Source organism: Saimiri boliviensis, chromosome 2, assembly GCF_048565385.1.
Source record: "Saimiri boliviensis isolate mSaiBol1 chromosome 2, mSaiBol1.pri, whole genome shotgun sequence".
Classification (NCBI taxonomy): domain Eukaryota; kingdom Metazoa; phylum Chordata; class Mammalia; order Primates; family Cebidae; genus Saimiri; species Saimiri boliviensis.
The window spans coordinates 217,224,508-217,244,713 of NC_133450.1; the positions used below are offsets into that span (position 1 = coordinate 217,224,508).

Consider the following 20,206-nt stretch of genomic DNA (forward strand, 5'->3'; position numbering starts at 1 on the left):
CGCAGCAAATAACTCTTAGGTCTATTATTTCCCCTCAATCTGCACAGCCATTGCTCTGCTTCAAACTATTATCTGTATCTCTTGCCCGTACTTCTGCAAATCCCTTCTAACTGCTTTCTCTCTCCCTCCATTTCACTCACCCTCACCTCACTCCTCACAAACCATTTCCACTGCTAGAATGACAAATCTAAATAAAACCTTTTAGTGGTTGCCTCTTGGCTCATATCAGTAACAGTAATAATTTTTTTAATTTATTTTTTTTTTTTGGTAGAGACAGGGTTTATCATGCTATGTTGCCCAGACTGGTTCTGAACTCCTGACCTCAAGTGATCTTCCTGCCTCAGCCACCCAAAGTGCTGGGAATACAGGTGGGTGCCAGTGCTCCTGGCCATTAATAATTCCAAAGCCATGCACTCTGCCTACTAGTGTGCCAAGGCATTCACCTGTTGGGCGGAAATAGATCCAATTTTCTACCCTCATGAAGTTCTTCCGCTGGCAAGTAAGAACAATGAGTAAGAACAAGTGGTATAGGCTGGCCCCACAAAGACTTTTCCTAAGGAACTATGTCAAAGAGAGGTGAAGGCCACTCCCTAATGAACTGATTCCAAATTCAAGGAATCTTCCTTATCTTCTGCCACTCCACTACATGTGCCCAACATTCCAGCCTAACTGAACAAACTCCTTGTCATAAAGATTCATCACTGGGTCTTTGCACAGTCTATTTTCTTGAGTGTCTCTGGTCCCCAACCATGGCACTAGCCCAAGCAGAATAGGTGCCCCTCTCTCTGTAGTCCCTGGGCATCCTCTGTTGCCTCTCACCTTACTATGATGTCTGTTGATCTATCTGTCTCTCCCATTAGACTAAGTTCATAGTATAGGGCTTGGAAGAGTAGGAGCTCAGTAAGCGTCTGTGGGACTGAATGGGGTATTATCATTCCTAGTCTACAGTAAGACATTAATACTCTGCTGATATATTTTTTAGATGACATGAACAGCAAATCAGTCTCGCTCATTTCTGCCAGGCTAAGTTATCTATAACCTTAAGGATTGATCAAAAAATCCTCTGGATGGTTCAGAATCATAACTGGGTTCACTGTCTGTAAATCTTTAGAAAAGGCTGAGGGATCACAAGAAGAGCTTTAATCATTAACTTATACATTTAAGATATTCTTTTTTTTTTTCTAGCCATGCATGAGCAATATTTAAGATTTTCAAAGCACTTTTACATCCAGGCTATAAAAGCAGTTTTACAGAAATGAAAGCAAAGATGGTTCTTGTGAGCAGCAGGTGAAAGAATCAAGGTGAGCAGTTTCAGGAACAGTAGAGCCCTGGGCTTCCAGGATGGACCACAGAGACTGAGGCCTAGAACTCACCTGGACTGGCCCAATGCTCTTATTCCGGCCTCCAGGCATGCCATCTTCTCTGATAGCTGGAAGGAAATAGAAGTCAAGAAAGGTAGTCAGAAGCACACTCACAGAAGTCTTAGCACAAAAAGAGAACTTACTTGGACAAAAGCAAAAGGCAGTAATTGGCAAAGCCAAGATTAAAACACAGGTCCTTCTGGACCCAAAGCACACAATTCTATTATTCCAGGCTCCTTCATAGGCAGCAGTATTTTGGGGTTCTCAAGGCACTGCATACATACTACACACACTATGTACATTCAGTATGTTTAAAAAAGGTGATAGCACTGTTTACTAGTCCTTCAGTTACAAACATCCTGCCAGGATGATGCATCTTAAGGTCTTAACAAATTCTAGGGGAGGGATAGAACATTTCCATTTTTAAATAAAAGTTTTTATTCCCAACCTAAGTTTAGGTTTGATTTGTAGAATCAGAACAGGTTTTTTGTTTTTTTCATTAATCAGAATTCTAAACTCAATGATTTCTCCCTGCAAAGGCAGTCAGTAGAGCACCTCTGTAGTTGAAGGAGCTTACCTAGCATTTTCTAACTATAAAAATCATCCTTTAAGTAGTATCATCCTCATTAAGAATAAAACTACTACTAATGTTATCATCACTGTTTATGGAACACTTAATATGGGGGCATAGAGAAGAACCCCTGGTTTGCAGATATAGTAGGACTGCAGTATTAGGCAAAGCTTTCTGGGAAAGAAAACTTCTGAAGTGAGTCTTAAAGATTAAGTAGGATTTAGGAAGGCAGAAAAAGAGTGCTCCAGGTTGAGCCAACAGTGTACAGAAAAGTATCAAGTTGAAGGTAAGAATAAACTCATTTTTCTAGAAACTTCCAAATGGTTTAATCTGACTAAAGCATATGTTGGGGAAGAGCAGCATGAGATAAAGGTGGAAAGGCCAATTGGGCCTAGGTCATAAACAGCCTTGAATGCCAGACTAAGGGTATAACGTTAGCTAAGGAGCTTGAGGATGAGAAGGAATGTAGAGGGGCACTGCGGTCATATCGAGATTTTTCAAAAATCTTTGTGACAGCCACTGTGGAGGGTAGCTTAGAAGGGGTTAAGGTTAACAATGACAAAAGATAAACTAACAACATTATGTAGCAGCAGGCCTTGCTAGGATATACCTGCCACTTAAAAAAAAAAAAATTGGGCCGGGCACGGTGGCTCAAGCCTGTAATCCCAGCACTTTGGGAGGCCGAGGCGGGTGGATCACAATGTCGAGAGATCGAGACCATCCTGGTCAACATGGTGAAACCCCGTCTCTACTAAAAATACAAAAAATTAGCTGGGCATGGTGGCACGTGCATGTAATTCCAGCTACTCAGGAGGCTGAGGCAGGAGAATTGCCTGAACCCAGGAGGCGGAGGTTGCGGTGAGCCGAGATCGCGCCATTGCACTCCAGCCTGGGTAACAAGAGCGAAACTCCGTCTCAAAAAAAAAAAAAAAAAAAAAAAAAAAATTAACATAAGTAATCTCAAAAGTTCCTGAGGCAGGATTGATTGCCTTAAAAGGTGGGGGCTCCAAGCATAACCCTGTTTCTAGAGGTAACTAAAAGGCTGACAGGAAATTTAGAATTAGGTAAGTTAGGGTCCAAATCCTGTTTCTGCCTGGTCTGTATAATTATGAACAAGTTTCTTCACCTCTCTGGACTTCAGTTTACTGAAATGAAACGAGGAGTACTGGTACTTGTTTTATGTTCCATTATATAAAATGGTGTGGTTAAAATACCAACCCCTAGGGCCTGGCATGTAAAGTAAGCACTTAGCAACTAATCTTTCCCTCTCCCTAGCCTCTGAGTTAAAAATCCATGATTCTCTTCTTAACTTTGCTAGAGTCTTCATATTTTCTTCCACCAAGTGGAGGCAACATGGTTGGTCTGCTTTATAAAAAGTTGTTGTGAATGTAGAGTAAGAAACATAAATAGCCTATGTTAGAGCTAAATGTATGCTGCTTGCTTGCTGGGAGCTCTCTTTCAATCTAATTTCAAGATCTAAAAATCCTTACAATCACTTCTCTGCTGTTCCGTGATCAATGACAGTGTTTGGGTATTTCTATTTCCAATAATAACATCTGTCACTAGAATACAACACCCAATATATTAATAGTTCACTTTCACTGTCCTGGAGGTGTGAAAAGAACTCAACATACTTTACTTTTCATTTAAAGGGTCACAAGTCTTAAAGATTTACATCTTGCCAATCTCTTGTTCTAAAATTCAAAAGCTCATCTTCTTCTTTGACCGCCACCCAGAATAAGAAAACGCATACATGATAGTATTCTACTATGTGTTACATACATACTGTTCTCTGAGGTAAAATAACTCACGAGGAAATTATTAGTATCTCTCCCATTGAACAGATGAATCTAAGGCTCACAGAAATAAAGTATTTTGCAGGAAGAGACGGAAACTAAAGAGCAGAATCAGGGTTGGAACCCAAGCTATCAGACTTTAAGACCAGACTTCTTTCCACTACTGCTATGCATGCATCCTAGTAGAGAAACATAAGATACTTTTAGGGGTTTATAAACCCTTAATTATACATTTATTCTGATGTACACTAAAAATACTAACTTTCCACTCACTGAGGTGGTAAAAAATAGCCTTTAAAAATTAACTTTGATTTTTAAAAGCTATTTAAAGACTAATATAAACAGTAGTGCCCATTTAGAGATGATAAAATTGATCAAGATACCATGAAATTACCTGAAGTGTGGAGAATATAATGCACGACAGTGCCTCTGTTAAAAACAAAAACTTGGACCATATTTTCAAGCTTATAATGTTCTTACACATATGTATGTTACCTCATCTGATCCTCACAACAACCTTGGAAGGTGTAATATTCTCCCATACATTTTTGAGATGAGGAAACGGAGCTCAGAGACGTAAAAAGACTTGCTCAAGGTTACTCAGGGAAGAACTGACAGAGCTGGGGTTTCAATTTAGATCTTCTGATTCTAAAGCTGTGCTTGTTCCTTGATGCCACACTGAGCTAACAGGTTTTTCAGCAACGCTAAAGTCTATCTGGCAGTGATTTGGTTAAAGAGAACAAATGGGGCCAGGTGTGGTGGCTCATGTCTGTAACTCCAGCACTTTGGGAGGCTTAGGCGGGAGAATCACAAGGTCAGGAGTTCGAGACCCGTCTGGCCAATATGGTGAAACCCTGTAGCCAGGCGTGGTGGTGGGCACCTGTAGTCCCAGCTACTCAGGAGGCTGAGGCAGGAGAATTGCTTGAACCTGAAAGGTGGAGGTTGCAGTGAGCCGAGATTGCACCATTGCACTCCAGTCTGGGTGACAGAGTAAGACTCTGTCTCAAAAAAACAGAAATAAATGGTTCCTGTGTGCAATGTTACAGGAATGGTTCTGCTGTAACTCTTATCTAAGAAAGAGAATAGCACTAGCCATGGCTCTTCTATCTTCTTAGAAGGCATCACAAATACTTTTTCTGCTTTGGAACTCAGGCCTATCATTATTCATTTGCTTGGCACTAGGCAGTCAACAAAACCCAGAAACCATAAATAATAAGGCAATTACATCAAGGTCTTAAAAGATTTACATCTTGCCAATCAAAACCTGCTGATAGCACCTTTGGTGTATGGGCCAAATCTAAGCTCCTTAGCACGGCATTCAAGACCATCTATCATCTGGTTCTGGACCCCTCATCCTCATCTCTTGTCACAAATGCTATACCCTATCTATAGACAACTATTTGTTAGTCCTTGAACATGCCATTCTGTTTTACATAGTTCTGTCTCTGCATGTTGCCTATACTCAGAAACAAAGTAGAAAAGTTTGGCAACACCACCTCCCCTAAGTGACATCACCATAACCAAGTGATTCAAGTTAATACCACCAATAATGGGTAAACACTTACATCATGTGCTCTTGATATTATGGACTAAGAAGGACACAATATCATTTCTATGGCATTCTCACCAAAAATGCATAGAAAAGCCATTTTTGCATTTGTCAGCGATGAAACTGACAAGCCAAAATTGAAGGCTATTCTACAAAATACATGACCTATTTGCTTCAAAATCGGTAATGTTAATAAAGACAAAGACAGACTGAGGAACAATTCAGATTAAAAGAGACTAAAAAGACATAAAAACGTAATGTGATTCCCTGAATTGGCTTCTAGATAAAATAAAATTGCTATAAAAGACACTGGGATGACTGGCAAAAACGGCATAAGATCTGCTAATAAGATAGTACTGTGTCATGTTAAATTTCCTGATTTTGATAGCAGTACGGTGATTGGGAGAAGTAAGGGGAACACTGCCTATGCCTTACTCTCAGATGGCTAAGAAGTTGTGCACACGCAGGTGCACGCACCCTTACTTACCTGTGGAAAGTGGGGAAGGCAGGAGAGACAGAGAGACAGAAGGAAGAGCAAGGGGGAGAGAAGGGGAGGGTAAATAGTAAAACAAATAGGATGATAAAGCAAAGGTGGCAAAATGTTAACAACTGGGGAATTTGGGTAAAAGGTATATGGGAATTCTTACTACTGCTGCACATTTTTTGTAAGCTTGAAATTATTTCAAAATAAAACAGAACAAAATTTTAAAGTCTTAATTAAAAGACAACAACAACCCAAAAACCCTGTGGCTGGGCATGGTGCTCACACCTATAGTCCCAGCACTTTGGTGGGAGGACTGCTTGAGCTCAGTTCAGCTCAGCTAAACTTGATACTCAGTTCAAGACCTGTCTGAGCAACACGGTGAAACTGGGTCTCTACCAAAAAAATGTTTGTAAAGAAAACGTAAAAAATGCAAAAAAAAGTTGGTAAGGAACATCAACTTTGAATTAAGATTCTACTCAACTGTTCTCCCTCCTGGAGGCTTCTCAGTGCTTCATGCAGACCTCTGTGTTGTGTCCCGGGGCACCTTCTACCCTGGTAAAGTGACATGGCGATGCCATAGGATCACTGTCTCACAATGCCTGAAAAGATACTCAGTTCTATATCCAAAGATGGGGGACAACAGAGAGCTGTCTAGCGCATAGGTGAAAAAGCCCCAGCCACAAATGGCAGCTGCACTTTTTTAATAGTTTGTTTGTTTGTTTGTTTGTTTGTTTTTAATTTTGAGGTAAGTTTAGACTTACAGAAGAGTTGCAAAAATAGTATGGGGAGTTCCCATATACTCTCCTCCTTTTAACATTTCATATAACCATGGCTAGTCATCAAAACTAGGAAATTAACTTTGGTACAAAACTACTAACCAAAGTAAGTACTTTATTTTGATTTCTCCAGTTGCTTCACTTCTATCTATTGTTCCAGAACACAGTCCAGGATCCCACACTGCATTTAGCTGTCATGCCTTCATAGGCTTCTCCAATCTGTGTCAGTTCATTCTTTCCTTGTTTTTTGTGACTTTAACACTTTTCAAATGGGTATTTTGTCGAATGTCAGTTATTTTCAAGACTGTCTCTCCACGTGGGCTTGTCTGTTTTCTCAGGATTAGACTGAGAGTGAACTTAGCCTCTGTGCGTGTATATATGTGTGCCCTTCTCAGCGTTTCATATTGGGGGTATATGCAATGTTGGTGTGTTTTATTGGTACTGTTCATCTTGATTACTTGGCTAAAGTCATGCCTGTCAGAATTCTCTAAATAAACCATTTTTCCCTTTATAATTACTATGTATTTGCAGACTATGCAAATATTCTGTTTCTGTTTACACTGAGGCCACTTATTTAGCATCCATTAGTGGATCTTGCTTGCAGAAGTTATTACTGTGATGTTCTAATGGTGATTTTTTTTTTCTTTTTTGGGTCTGTCACCCAGGCGGGAGTGCAACGGCATGATCTTGGCTCACTGCAACCTCCGCCTCCCAGGTTCAAGTGATCCTCCCACCTTAGCCTCCAGAGTAGCTGGGACTACAGACATGTGCCACCACACCCAGCTAATTTTTGTATTTTCTTTTGTAGAGATGGGGTGTCAGCATGTCGTCCAGGCTGGTTATGAACTCCCGGGCCTAAGCAATCCACCTGCTTTGGCCTCCCAAAGTGTTGGCATTACAGGCATGAACCACTGTGCCCAGCGCTAGTGGTGATTTTCTATTTCCCTCATCCCTTCTACATTTATATTCATATTTATATAGATGGAGTCACCTTGTGTTGCCCAGGCTGGTTGAACCCCAGGGCTCAAGTGATCCTCTTGCCTTGGCCTCCCAAAGTGCTGGTATTAGAAGTGTGAGCCACTACACCTGGCCTCCTTCTACATTTGTTAATCAGAATTCACTTAAGAGGAAGAATGATCACTTCTCTTTATTTTTTCACTTATTTCTTTCAGTATAAACTCATGGATATTTACTTCAGTCTTTGGGTTATAAACGAATCCTACAGTTATTGTTGCTCAAGTTGTTCCAGGGTTGGCCATCAGAAGCTCTTTCAGGTTGGCTTCTGTGCCCTTCGATATGCTTCCTTTAATTTTTTTAGAAAGTACTTCCTAACTTGCTGGCACCACAATATGCTACAGGATCATTTTATATTTCCCCTACCCCAGCCGTGGAATTGATTAGCTCTCCAATGAGTCTCACTCCTTTCATTGATATTTGGAAGCCAAGATCTGGGTGCTGGGTGTGCTCATTGCTCCTGGGTCTCTGCTTCCAGCCCCTCTCAGTGGCTAGAGCTTGGAAATATACATATGTGTACTAACTCACCTACCCACACACATATCTATACATTTAAAAATCTATCTATCTAAACATGAATACATATTGATACGCTGATTCCAATCTAGCACCAGGGGACTCACTCTAGCCTTCCCCTTGGCTGATTTATAACTTCTTTCTTTCTCCGATGTGAGAAATCTGATTCTTATTGTCCACAATGTATTTACTTGCTGGTTCCACTCTCTATTATACAAACGAAGTAGCGAAGTAGTGACAGAATTCCTAACACATAACCTTGAGAGAAACAAATTTTACAAACTAGAGTGCTTTGTTTGTATATAATTCTTTTTGTTTTTAGCTTTACAGTATACAGTAAAGCTAAAACATTTTCAAAGGTGAGCTCCTTTTTTCTGAAACCCCTTAAGTGTGGTTATGTGACTCATTTGTAACACCGGCTAGATTCATTCGTCACAGTGTGCATTCTTTCCCTCTGCCCTGTAACCCCCACAACATCCTGGCTGATTAAACAAATTTTCACATGTAGTAACATGTACTTTTTTTGTGGTGTAAAGTTCTATGGGTTTTGACAAATGCACGGAATTATGTGTCAACCACCATAGGTCCATACAGAATATTCCTTACCCCCAAAATACTCCCGTCGTAACTGCAATTTTAATCCTGCTTTTGCAGCATCAACCAGGAGGTGGCAGGGTTTCTCTCCCTGACGCCGACTTCACCAGGCAACTGGGTCAGCCTGTTCTGCGTGCAAATAATCCTAAGGAGACAGCTCCCTATCCCTCCTACTCCATGTGTCTTTTGACTACGGTCAGAGGGGTTATGAGGTTAAGTTTAATCTTCCCTAAAAGAGGTGAGTTTTACTGGAAGCCTCAGAATCTCACACTCCAGCTGAATAAGCAGGATGATTACTCAGAGACAGTAGTCAAGAAGGCAATCTGTAATAACTAAGCTTTCCCCAGATATTCACAGTGAGGGCAACAAAGGGAGACAAGAAAAGTGGAGCCCAAAACCAAAGAGGGTAAGGGCAGGAAGACGACAGACTCTCTTCGCCACAGTGCTTGGTATTGGTGGCTGGAAAAGATTTTAGTAAGAGGTAACTGGCCGTAGGGAAGGGAAAAGATCTCTAAGTAGGGGAAAAAATCTGAGTACAGGCACAGCAGCATAAGGCATCCCTGAGGCACAGTGTCAGAAGACAAGTTAAAAAGAGAGGCAGGGGAAAAACTTGGTAACACTTCAAATGTCCTACTATGACATTCATCGTCCAGTAAACACAGGGCATTCCAATGTGTAAACAGCTACGTCGTATGGTAGACACGTGAAGCAGTATGTTGTTTGTGTGGTCAGGTACAAGCTCGGCTTAATAAAAAATTATAATCTAATAAATATTAACTGTCAACATAACCACCCCTAATCTAACTACTGCTAAGTCATTTTACCTCCCTAAGCTGCATCTGTAAATTGAGGATAATAGTTAATAACAGGGTTGTTCTGTATACTCCATGGTAGAATATATGGAGGGTACATAAATAAATGCTCAATAAGTATTAGTATATAAATAAGTTATAAACCACCTAAATTTATCTAAATACCTTTCCACATCTCTCTTACCTTTCTTCATGATGGGCAAGTGCTTAAAAGGTCCTTCTTATCTCATACACAATAAAACCAGTCTGAGTACATCTGGATGTCTGCATTCATAATGCTATAAAACCAGTTTGAACAGTTCACTATATCTGACTAAGCCCCTCATCCCTGAACACTGCTGCTATGAACCCTAAAACCTTGCTGGGTATTTTATATATGTTATCATACTTAATCTGGAAAAGAACACTTAAGAGTAAGTAACATGCCATCTTAAAGATAAGATAATTGAATATCAGAGATATAAGGTGAGCTTCCTAAGGTCTCAGAGCTAGTCTGTTTGCTGCTAGAGCCTCTCTTCTTTCTGCTGAATGGCACTGCTCTATTCTACTCTCCACCCTCCACGGGAATACCACTCTAGGCTTCTGACACTGGTCCTTCTCTCTTCTGTATCTAAGCTCTCTCTGTGGGTGATTTCACCTATGAACTACCAACTCTGTGCCAGCAGCTCCATGAAGCCTGTTTGCAGGCTTGACTTTTCACCTCAGTTCCAATCCTATATATCCAACTTCCTTGGTGGACATCTTTATGTGTCCTTTACAGGTACCTCAGGGCCAACATTTTGCCCCACCCTGCTTTTTCCTTTCTTTTCAGATGGTCTCATAGAGAAATCACCCTGCTTCCCCCATCCCCCCGCCCCCAGGAAGGCCATTACTCTTTTTTTCCCTTTTTTTTTTTTAACAGATGGGGTTTCTCTGTATTGGTCAGGCTGGTCTCAAACTCCTGACCTCAGGTGTTCCTCCTGCCTCGGCCTCCCAAAGAGCTGGGATCACAAGCATGAGCCACCACGCCCGGCCAGGCCATTACTCTTAATCCAAATCCTCAACTTCAACTTCTGGTGCTGCTCAATATTCAGTATGCCACCAGCTACTATCAGGTGAGTTTCTTCAATGTCTCTCTGTGCCATTCCTTCCCCACTTCCTTCAGATCCTTCAGATTTCCTTTTAGACTCTTCTAAAAACTTTCTAAGTGGCTTTTCTGTTTCCCCTGCCCAATTTATCCTTCAAAACTGCCCTTTGTATTCATCCTACTTCTAGTATGAATAAAACATCAGTTTATTCATATTATCTCAGGCTAATGGCTCTTGGGAAGCTTCTTAATAATTCCCAAAGTCCTCATCAACCCAAACACAGATTTCTGAGCATGCCCAGCCTCTGAGTACACCATGGTTCTAGCAAACAAAATGATACCACATTCAGAAATCTCCTACGTCACGCCTTTTCACCCAAAATGTCTACTTCCGTCATCATTCCTGAAATAACTAGTAAAGTACATTAATCCCTGTCAAGACCTGATTCTTCAGTGGGTTCTTGGTCACACAAGGCTTGTGCATTCACTCCCATAAAATCCTTAACATCTCACTAGTTTTTTTTCCTCCCATCTAGTTTAGAGGTTCTTGCAGGCAAGAATGGTTTGATTCATTTTGGGGTTGGAGTACAAAGTATAAGGCCTGTTATGTAGTGCAGGCTTGAGAAATAAGTAACTCCAAAGCATAACAGCTGACACTAAAGGTAAAGTGATGAATGAAAGATGGGCCATGAGAGCCATAAGCATCACTCACCCTTCCGGTTCATCCCCATCTGGAGGCATTTGAGCAGGCGGCAGTACTGGCACCTGTTCCTCTGCTTCCGAGACATGACACAGTTCTTGTCACGACTGCACCGATACACCCGTTTGTTGCAAATGCTCCGCTTGAAAAACCCTTTGCAGCCCTCACAGGAGATGATCCCATAGTGCAAGCCTGTAGCACGGTCCCCACAAATGAGACAGGTTCGTTGTTCAGTCCGATCATCTGGAACAGAAACTGAACATGTTCAAGTTAGAACACAGTAGAAATAATGGCTTTAAGCCTGCCATTCCTAAAGTGAGCAACTCTGCTCTGAGTAGATTAAGACCACCACTATCTCCAGGCTGAAGGGCGAACAGTGGGGACCCATCTTTGGAAACTTGTCCCAGGAACAGTCCCTGCATCTGTGGTTGCAGATACCACAACACAGTCTGCCTAAACTCTTCCTCCTGGGTTTCATCAATACTTGGATCAGTACCTAAAGCAGAACCCTAGAAAATATCTTTGACTCCTCTATCGCCCTCACCCTGCTCATCCATAAACCCATCAATTTTACCCTGCAGGAGCATGGTAAGAATTACTTAACATATATGTAAGTGCCTAACACATGCTATATAGCCAATACATTACAGCTGTAATTATTAGTAAGTAAGTTCTAACCACACCCAGCTAAGCCAGTCAGCCAGACATCCAGCCAATAAATATTTACTATGCAACTATTCTATCCCAGGAACTGCTGTAAGGCACAAATACAGCAGCGAACAAAAGTCCCTGGTAAAGTTTATACTCTAGCAGAACATCTATTCTGTGTCCAGGCCCTGTGCTAGGACATAAATAAATCATCATGATCCCCAGAGTCATGGAACTCACTGACCAGCAACAAACAAGTTACTCGAGGAGAAAATTCAGGATAGAATACAGCTCTCCACTTCCTCTTCCTTTAATCTGCATTTACTCAGGACGAAGCAACTGCTAAAGAGCAGGGGTACGACAAAAAAGTACCCTGTGAACTGTGATGTGAAGCTATGCCAAGAGGTGCAATAAACCACCAGGGAAGGTTCCAATCAGACACCATGACAAGAAATCAGATATCTGAACCTCACTCCTGAGTAAGATTCAAGGTATAATAATCAAGAACGTCATTATAGAGCCAGGTGTGATGGCACACACCTGTAGTCTTAGCTACTCAGGAGGCTGAAACAGGAGGACTGTTTGAGCCTAGGAGTTTGAGGCTGCAGTGAGCTATGACTGTACCACTGCACTCCACCTAGGTGGCAGCAAGACCATGTCTCTTAAAAAAGAGGTGGGGGGGGGGCACATCATTATACCATGAATTAGAGAACTCTTATAATTAGAGAGATTCTAATTTGAACCCTAGCTCTGACACCAGCTGGGTGAACTATGGAAAAACTGATCTTCTTTACTTTTCAATTTCTCTCATCTGTTAAATGGTGATGATAATAATACCTATATCCCAGGGATAAAGTTCTCAACATAGTACGTGGGCTATAATAGACATTTGATAACTGTCAAAGTTATTATTTTCATTATTATTACTCTAGCAGCCCACATTTAATGTGATAATGACATTCCTGAAAAGAAAGGCATTCAAGGGCAATGTTAATGGAGGATCATGGTAGTATATATAGGAGAGATGCAGAGAAAGGAGGAGGCTTCCATTTCTGGAGCCCTCCTTATATGCCAACTTTGAGTCTTTATGATTGCCATCTGTAGTAAGCAGAATAATTGCAACCCACAGATAGCAGGTCCTAATCCATGGAACCTGTAAAATGCTACCTTATAAAGGAAAGGGTATTTGTAGATGTGATGAAATTAAGAATCTTGTGTTAGGGGGTTATTCTGGACTTTACAGATGGGCCCTAAATACATTCACAAGTGTCTTTGTAAGAGAGAGGCAGAGGGAGATTTGATAAAGATAGTAGAGAAGAAATACAGAACATGTAGAAGATATGGTGATATGAAGACTGAAGAAGAAACTGGCCAGGAACCAAGAAATGATGGCAGTCACCAGAAGCTGAAAGAGGCAAGAAACTGATTCTCCCCTAGAACTTCTGAAAGGAGTGTGGCTCTGCAAACACCTTCATTTCGGCCCACGGATACTAATTTTTTTTTTTTTTTTGAGATGGAGTTTCACTCTTGTTACCCAGGCTGGAGTGCAATGGTGCGATCTCGGCTCACCGCAACCTCCGCCCCCCGGGTTCAGGCAATTTTCCTGCCTCAGCCTCCCGAGTAGCTGGGATTACAGGTGTCTGCCACCACGCCCAATTAATTTTTGTATTTTAAGTAAGAATGGGGTTTCACCATGTTGGCCAGGCTGGTCTCGAACTCCTGAATTCAGGTGATCCAAGTGAATCACCAATATCAGAATTGGAATTCAACAACCTCTTCATAAAGCATTCCTATGGCATGCTGTGCAACATCTGGAACCAGAGCAAAGAATCTACAGAATGACAATCGAATACAGACCTGTTAAGAACCTGCTCATGTCATGTCTCGTAACACTGCTTGCTTTCCTCATGGTAGTTTTAAAAGGCCACAGTGAGAATAAAGATTAGAGGGCCATATTTCTTTAAGGAGCCTGCAGTCCTAGGACTGCTTCTCTGTCTGGCTACAGCTATTTTTACTGCCCGTCATATTCTGTTTCTGCAAAAAAGTGTCTATGTCTTGGACCAGGAACTAATTCAAAAGGGAGTTTCTCAATGGTACAAAAGAAAGGTTCTCTCCAGATCAATCTAGTAGCCCTTCAAAGAAGCATTTGGAAAACTTCTCTCCTAGCATGTGAAAAATAACGACAACAGAATCAGCTATTGTTAACTGAGCACTTAGGTGCTTATGCTCTGGCCAAGCACTTAACATACATTATTTTGCTGACTACTCACAATTATTCCTAAATGAGGTGCCCTCAACATTTTACAGATGAGGAAATGGAGGCCCATGAGGTGCTATACTCCCTAGTCATCCAGCTACTCAGGGAAGGCTGGAAGCCCCAAAAGTCTATGTTCCTAACCATTACATTCTTTGGCTATAGCAAGGCAAATCTGTACATTCTACATGCAGGTAAGTCAGGCCCTTCCACGCTGAACCAACCAACCAACCAACCAACCAACCAACCAACCAACCAACCAACACACCTACTTACCTACCTAAAAAGCCAAGGTCCCCCTTTGTAAGTGAACAAACTAAAGTAAATGCCCCTAATCGTGCCTGGCCAGATGTCAGATATAGATTTCTGCATCTCCTATTGCAAAGAATTAGAAGGATATTTATAGCCTGTTTACATTCATTATCTCACTGGTACCAGGCCAAAGCAAGGGTTATTCTTATCTTATAGATAAGGCAAAAAACATTCAGTGAACACCAACTGTGTACCATGCAATGTGCAAGAAGTTTTTACATATACTATTTATTCACCTTTTTAACTGTGAGAAGTATTATCCCTGTATTGCTGAATCTGGAATCTTAAGAGTTAGAAAGGGCCTAGAAATTGCCCTGAACAGATCTTTACCTGAGGCGTGAATTCCCTCCACAATGTTCCAAGACAGAGTTGCCCCATACTCTTACTTCCATGTCTCTAGTGACCCATAAGGCACTTCATTCCATTCATTCTATTTTTAGACAGTTCTAATGGTTCAAAAGCTTTTCTTTACATTGAGCCAAACCTGAAGCTTCCCCACTGGCCTGACTACTGTGCTCATGGGTTAAAAAAAACAAATATACAATCTAACCTAGCTCATATATAAACCATTTAGAGATTTAAAGATAATAGTGGAGTTTTGAGGCCTGGTGTGGTAGCTCATGCCTGTAATCCCAGCACTTTGGGAGGCCAAGGCAGGCGGATCACGAGGTCAAGAGATTGAGACCATCCTGACCAACATGGTGAAATCCCATCCCTACTAAAAATACAACAATTAGCTGGGCATGGTGGTGCACACCTGTAGTCCCAGCTACTCGGGAGGCTGAACCCTGGGAGGAGGAGGTTGCAGTCAGCCAAGATTGTACCACTGTACTCCAGCTGGCAACAGAGCAAGACTCCATCAAACAAACGAACAAATAAATAAATAAATAGTTTCCAACTGCGATTTTTTTCCTTCTCATTTTTTAGTCTTAATGAAGCATATAGTATCAAAATCTGTCTTAAAGTATCCAGAACTGAATGATTTGTTTTTCTTAATATCATTTAAGACTGAATTAATTTTGCTTATATGTTTCTGCAGCTAGCAACACAGTTAAGTACATACATTTTACAATGACTGAATCTCTGCGACATGCCACACATCTTATAATGGGAAAAACTGATGCTGAAAGAGGTAAATAATCTTGATTGCACAACCAAGTCAGGAGTGGAGCTGGAACTGGAATTTAAGATCTTTCAATTCTAAGACTGTTGTATTTTTTTTTTTTTTTTTTTTTTTGAGACGGAGTTTCGCTCTTGTTACCCAGGCTGGAGTGCAATGGCACGATCTCGGCTCACCGCAACCTCCGCCTCCTGGGTTCAAGCAATTCTCCTGCCTCAGCCTCCTGAGTAGCTGGGATTACAGGCACGTGCCGCCATGCCCAGCTAATTTTTTGTATTTTTAGTAGAGACGGGGTTTCACCATGTTGACTGGGATGGTCTCGATCTCTTGACCTTGTGATCCACCTGCCTCAGCCTCCCAAAGTGCTGGGATTACAGGCTTGAGCCACCGCGCCCGGCCGACTGTTGTATTTTCAATCCTCCCTGCCACCTCCTACTCAACCACACACATAGTTAATTCACATCTGTTTCACAGGCATCTAAAGCTTGGGAGTATTTGCCACACATACCATTGACCAATATTGTTCTTATTCCATTCCTGGGAAGTTGAATGTTGAACCCAAGGCTAGGACTTTATATTTGCTCTTGATCCATTTTATCTTTATACAATAAATTCAGCATGTCATTCTGGTCTCTTGAAATCTTTGGGGATCTGGGTCCTGCCAGTATATTATTTCTTCCACCTCCTTCTTGTCTACATGTGTGGTCAGTGTTACATTATTTTCATATCTATCCTTAAAACAATATTAAACAGAATGTGGCCTTCAGGCAAAACACTGAAGCCCTTTCTCCAATCTGACTTAACCATTAGCATACTGGAAATAGTTATTCAATTACTTTTGTCTTGGCTAGAGTGCAATGATGCGATCTCAGCTCATTGCAACCTCCGCCTCTCAGGTTCAAGCAATTCTCCTGCCTCAGCCTCCCGAGTAGCTGGGATTACAAACATGTACCACCATGCCCCGCTAATTTTTCTATTTTTAGTAGAGACAGGGTTTCACCATGTTGGACAGGCTGGTCTCAAACTCCTGACCTCAGGTGATCTGCCCACCTCAGCCTCCCAAAGTGCTGGGATTACAGGCATGAGTCACCACACCTGGCCACCTTTTGTCTTTTTATTAGGCCAGGAACTGCATTTCTCTATCTTCATATATAAAGTCTTCATGAAAGACTGAGCTATATGCTTCACTGAAATTCCAGATTCATTACATCTACAACATTCCCTGAATAACAAGCAGCCTACATCAAAGGAAATGTTCACAACCATTCCTAATTCAGTGCTCTTAATTTACGCATTCAGTGCACTTAATTCAGTGTTTCGTTGGTTTGTTTTTGGAGACAGAGTCTTGCTCTGTCACCCAGGCTGGAGTACAGTGGTACAATCTTGGCTCACTGCAACCTCCAGCTCCTAGGTTCAAGTGATTCTCCTGCCTCAGCCTCCTGAGTAGGTGGGATTACAGGCATCCGCCACCAGGCTCGGCTAATTTTTGTATATGGTGATACAAATTTCTAGAACACACACAAGAGGACATAAAAATTAAAAACCTGGGCTCTAAAATCAGAATCTAGGCTCTGTCACCTGCTAGCAGTGTGATTTTAAGTTTCTTAACCTATTTAGATGTACCTCAGTTTCCAGTTTATAGAATGTGGATATTATCTTTTTAAAAAGAACTGTCATGAGCTACTGCCACAGTGGCTCATACCTGTGATCCCAGCACTTCAGGAGGCCAAAGTGGGTAGAGCACTTGAGCCCAGGAGTTCAGAACCAGCTTGGGCAACATGGCAACTCTGTCTCTACAAAAAAATTAGCCAGGCATGATGGTGTTTCCTATAGTCCCAGCTACCCAGGAGGAAGCTGAGGTTAGGAGTATCACCTGAGCCCAGGTGGTCAAGGATGCAGTAAGCCATGATCACGCCACCATTAGCATTTGTCAGGCATGGTGGCACATGCCTGTAGTCCCCAGCTACTTGGGAGGCTGAGGCTGTAGTGAGCTGTCATCATGCTGCTGCCCTCCATCCTGGGTGACGAAGTGAGACCCTGTCACCAAAACCAACCAACCAACCAAACAACTGTCATGATTTCCACCCTCTTCCCTTCTCTTACTGTTGTGGAAGGAAGCAAGAGAGGAAGATTCCAATTGTTTTTACTCCCAATTGCTTTCCCCCCTTTATTCATCAATTTTGGAGTACTGAACTGGTATTGTAGCAACCTCCAGTAGTAACTAATGAGGTTTTTCTTTTTTAATGTTATTATTAACTGATTTTTATATTTGAAGTTATTTGCCATCAGTATTCTTTTTGATGTGTTGATTGCACAATCTTAGAGTAGTGGGAGGCTTTTTTACGTGGCCTACTGTATCCTTTTGACATGACCCCATTAATAGTCTGGATGACACATCAAGGCTCAACTTTTATATTCTGCCTCGTACTTGGAATCAACCATTTCTCTAAGGAGTTTTGGCTCCTCATGAGAATTAAAATTTAAAGAGAGTTCAAAATTTGAGCCTTTTCAGTACCCCGATCAAGAAAGACATTCAGTTTCTCTAATAAATCAGTAAAAGTCATCTCTCTACCCACACTATTTTGTTCCCGTTGATATTTCTGTAGATAGCAAACTACCTCGCTGAGTTTCAAACACCTATCATTTTCTAAACCTTCAGCTTTTCATCAGCTACATTACTGTGACCCATAGTATCAACTTTGAAGTGTTTTATTTGCCTGATTTTCTTCCCATTATATTTTTTGATAGAATAATACAGATTAAGAACACTGAGCCAGGTGCAGTGGCTCATGCCTGTAATCCCAGCCTTTGGGAAGCGAGGTGGGTGGATCACGAGGTCAGTGGTTCGAGACCAGCCTGACCAACATTGGTGAAACCCCGTATCTACTAAAAATACAAAAATCAATCAGGTATGGTGGTATAGGAAGCTGAGACAGAAGAATTGCTTGAACCCAGAAGGTGGAGGTTGCAATGAGCCGAGATCACACCACTGCACTCTAGCCTGAGTGACAGAGTGAGACTGTCTCAGAAAAAAAAAAAAAAAAAAAAGACTTTAAAGTCATGTCTTAAATTTGCTGCTAAAAAACTCCTCTCCAACTTGGGTTTCCTCTGAGAAAAATCTCATTCCTCTCTAAAAGAGCCAATATAGTTCACTGAGTTTCAGTAAGACTATTAAGAAGAGCCGCACAGAAGTAGCCACAGATACAATATCAGGTTATGTTCTAACCCTCTGTATGTAAAGAGTCATTTTCTGCCCAGTTTTATTCCTATATTCTATGTATTGCTGGTTACCTGTAACTAAACACAAGAATTATTAGAAAAAAGGTAACATGCTGGGTCTCTGCCATAGACTTTCAAACCTCAGGGTCAATGTAAAGTTTTGTTTTGTTTTGTTTTTAAGATACAGGGCTCATTATGTTGCCTAGGCTGGAGTACAGTGGAAGTTGCAGAATTCCAAATTCACAGTTGCAATCGTTAGCACACTGCAGCCTTGAATGCCAGACCTCAATTGACCAGTGCACCTCACCTCCCAAGTGGCTGGGACTACAGGCATGCGCAACTGCACCTGGCAAGAGTTTTTTGTTTTGTTTTGTTTTCGAGACAGGGTCTCACTGTCATCCAGGCTGGAGTCAAGTGGCATGATTTCGGCTCACTGCAGCCTCCACCCCCTGGGTTCAAGTGATTCTCATGCCTCAGCCTCCCGAGTAGCTGGGACTACAGGCGTGCACCACCATGGCCAGCTAAGTTTTGTATTTTTGAAACGGAGTCTCACTCTGTCACTAGGCTACAGTACAGTGGTGTGATCTTGGCTCACTGCAACCTCCGCCTCCCAGTTTTAAGTGATTTTCCTGTCTCAGCCTCCCAGGTAGCTGAGACTACAGGTGCATGCCACCACACCAAGCTAATTTTTGTATTTTTAGTAGAGACAGGGTTTCACCATGTTGGCCAGGATGGTCTTGATCTCTTAACCTTGTGATCAGCCCACCTCGGCCTCCCAAAGTGCTGGGATTACAGGTGTGAGCCACTGCACCTGGCTAAGTTTTATATTTTTAGTAGGGTTTCATCATGTTGCCCAGCCTGGTCTCGAACTCCTGACCTCAAGTGATCTGCCCACCTTGGTCACTCAAAGTGCTGAGATTACAGGTGTGAGCCACCACGCCTGACCAAGTTTTTTGTTTTTAAATCAGAGATTATTCTAACGTAGGTAACAGAACTATCATATTAAATTTCATTTCTTAAACTCCTGCTAAGATAAATAAGAGCAGATCCAGAGCTCAGTTAGGGTCTCTATGCACACATATTTTCAGAGGCAGAAATGTCAAATTCAAAGGAAATTTAAAAAAACAATAAATACAGCTGCTGATGCAGTTGGCCTAGAAGATTGATAACAATCTGAGCCAGTGACAGAGCCCTAGCAACATCTCGTCAGAGCATCACTGACACGTGTCTGATCAAATAAATGGATATGCCCATCTCCACATCATTTAGCAATAACACAAAGTAAATGAGGATAAAGAGATTTATTTATAAATGAATCTAGTTCATCACACTGATCAGAACAGTACAATTTACAGTCTTGTTTTATAAAAGCTGCAGGACTTCTCAGTTACACCTAACCAAGGTTACGCTACAG

General features: G+C 41.6%; 1 protein-coding gene across 5 annotated transcripts in view; it reads right to left on the bottom strand.

Annotated features, from left to right (window-relative positions):
* NR6A1 (nuclear receptor subfamily 6 group A member 1) overlaps nt 1–20,206 on the bottom strand; it is a 239,017-nt gene that overhangs the window by 23,564 nt on the left and 195,247 nt on the right. For all 5 annotated transcript variants that reach the window (XM_010351375.3, XM_074395327.1, XM_074395325.1 and 2 more), the window contains 2 exons: nt 11,252–11,494; nt 1,374–1,429 (listed from right to left, as the gene is read on the bottom strand). In XM_010351375.3, coding sequence (XP_010349677.2) covers nt 1,374–1,429; nt 11,252–11,494 — 299 coding nt within the window. The remainder of the gene's footprint in view (nt 1–1,373; nt 1,430–11,251; nt 11,495–20,206) is intronic.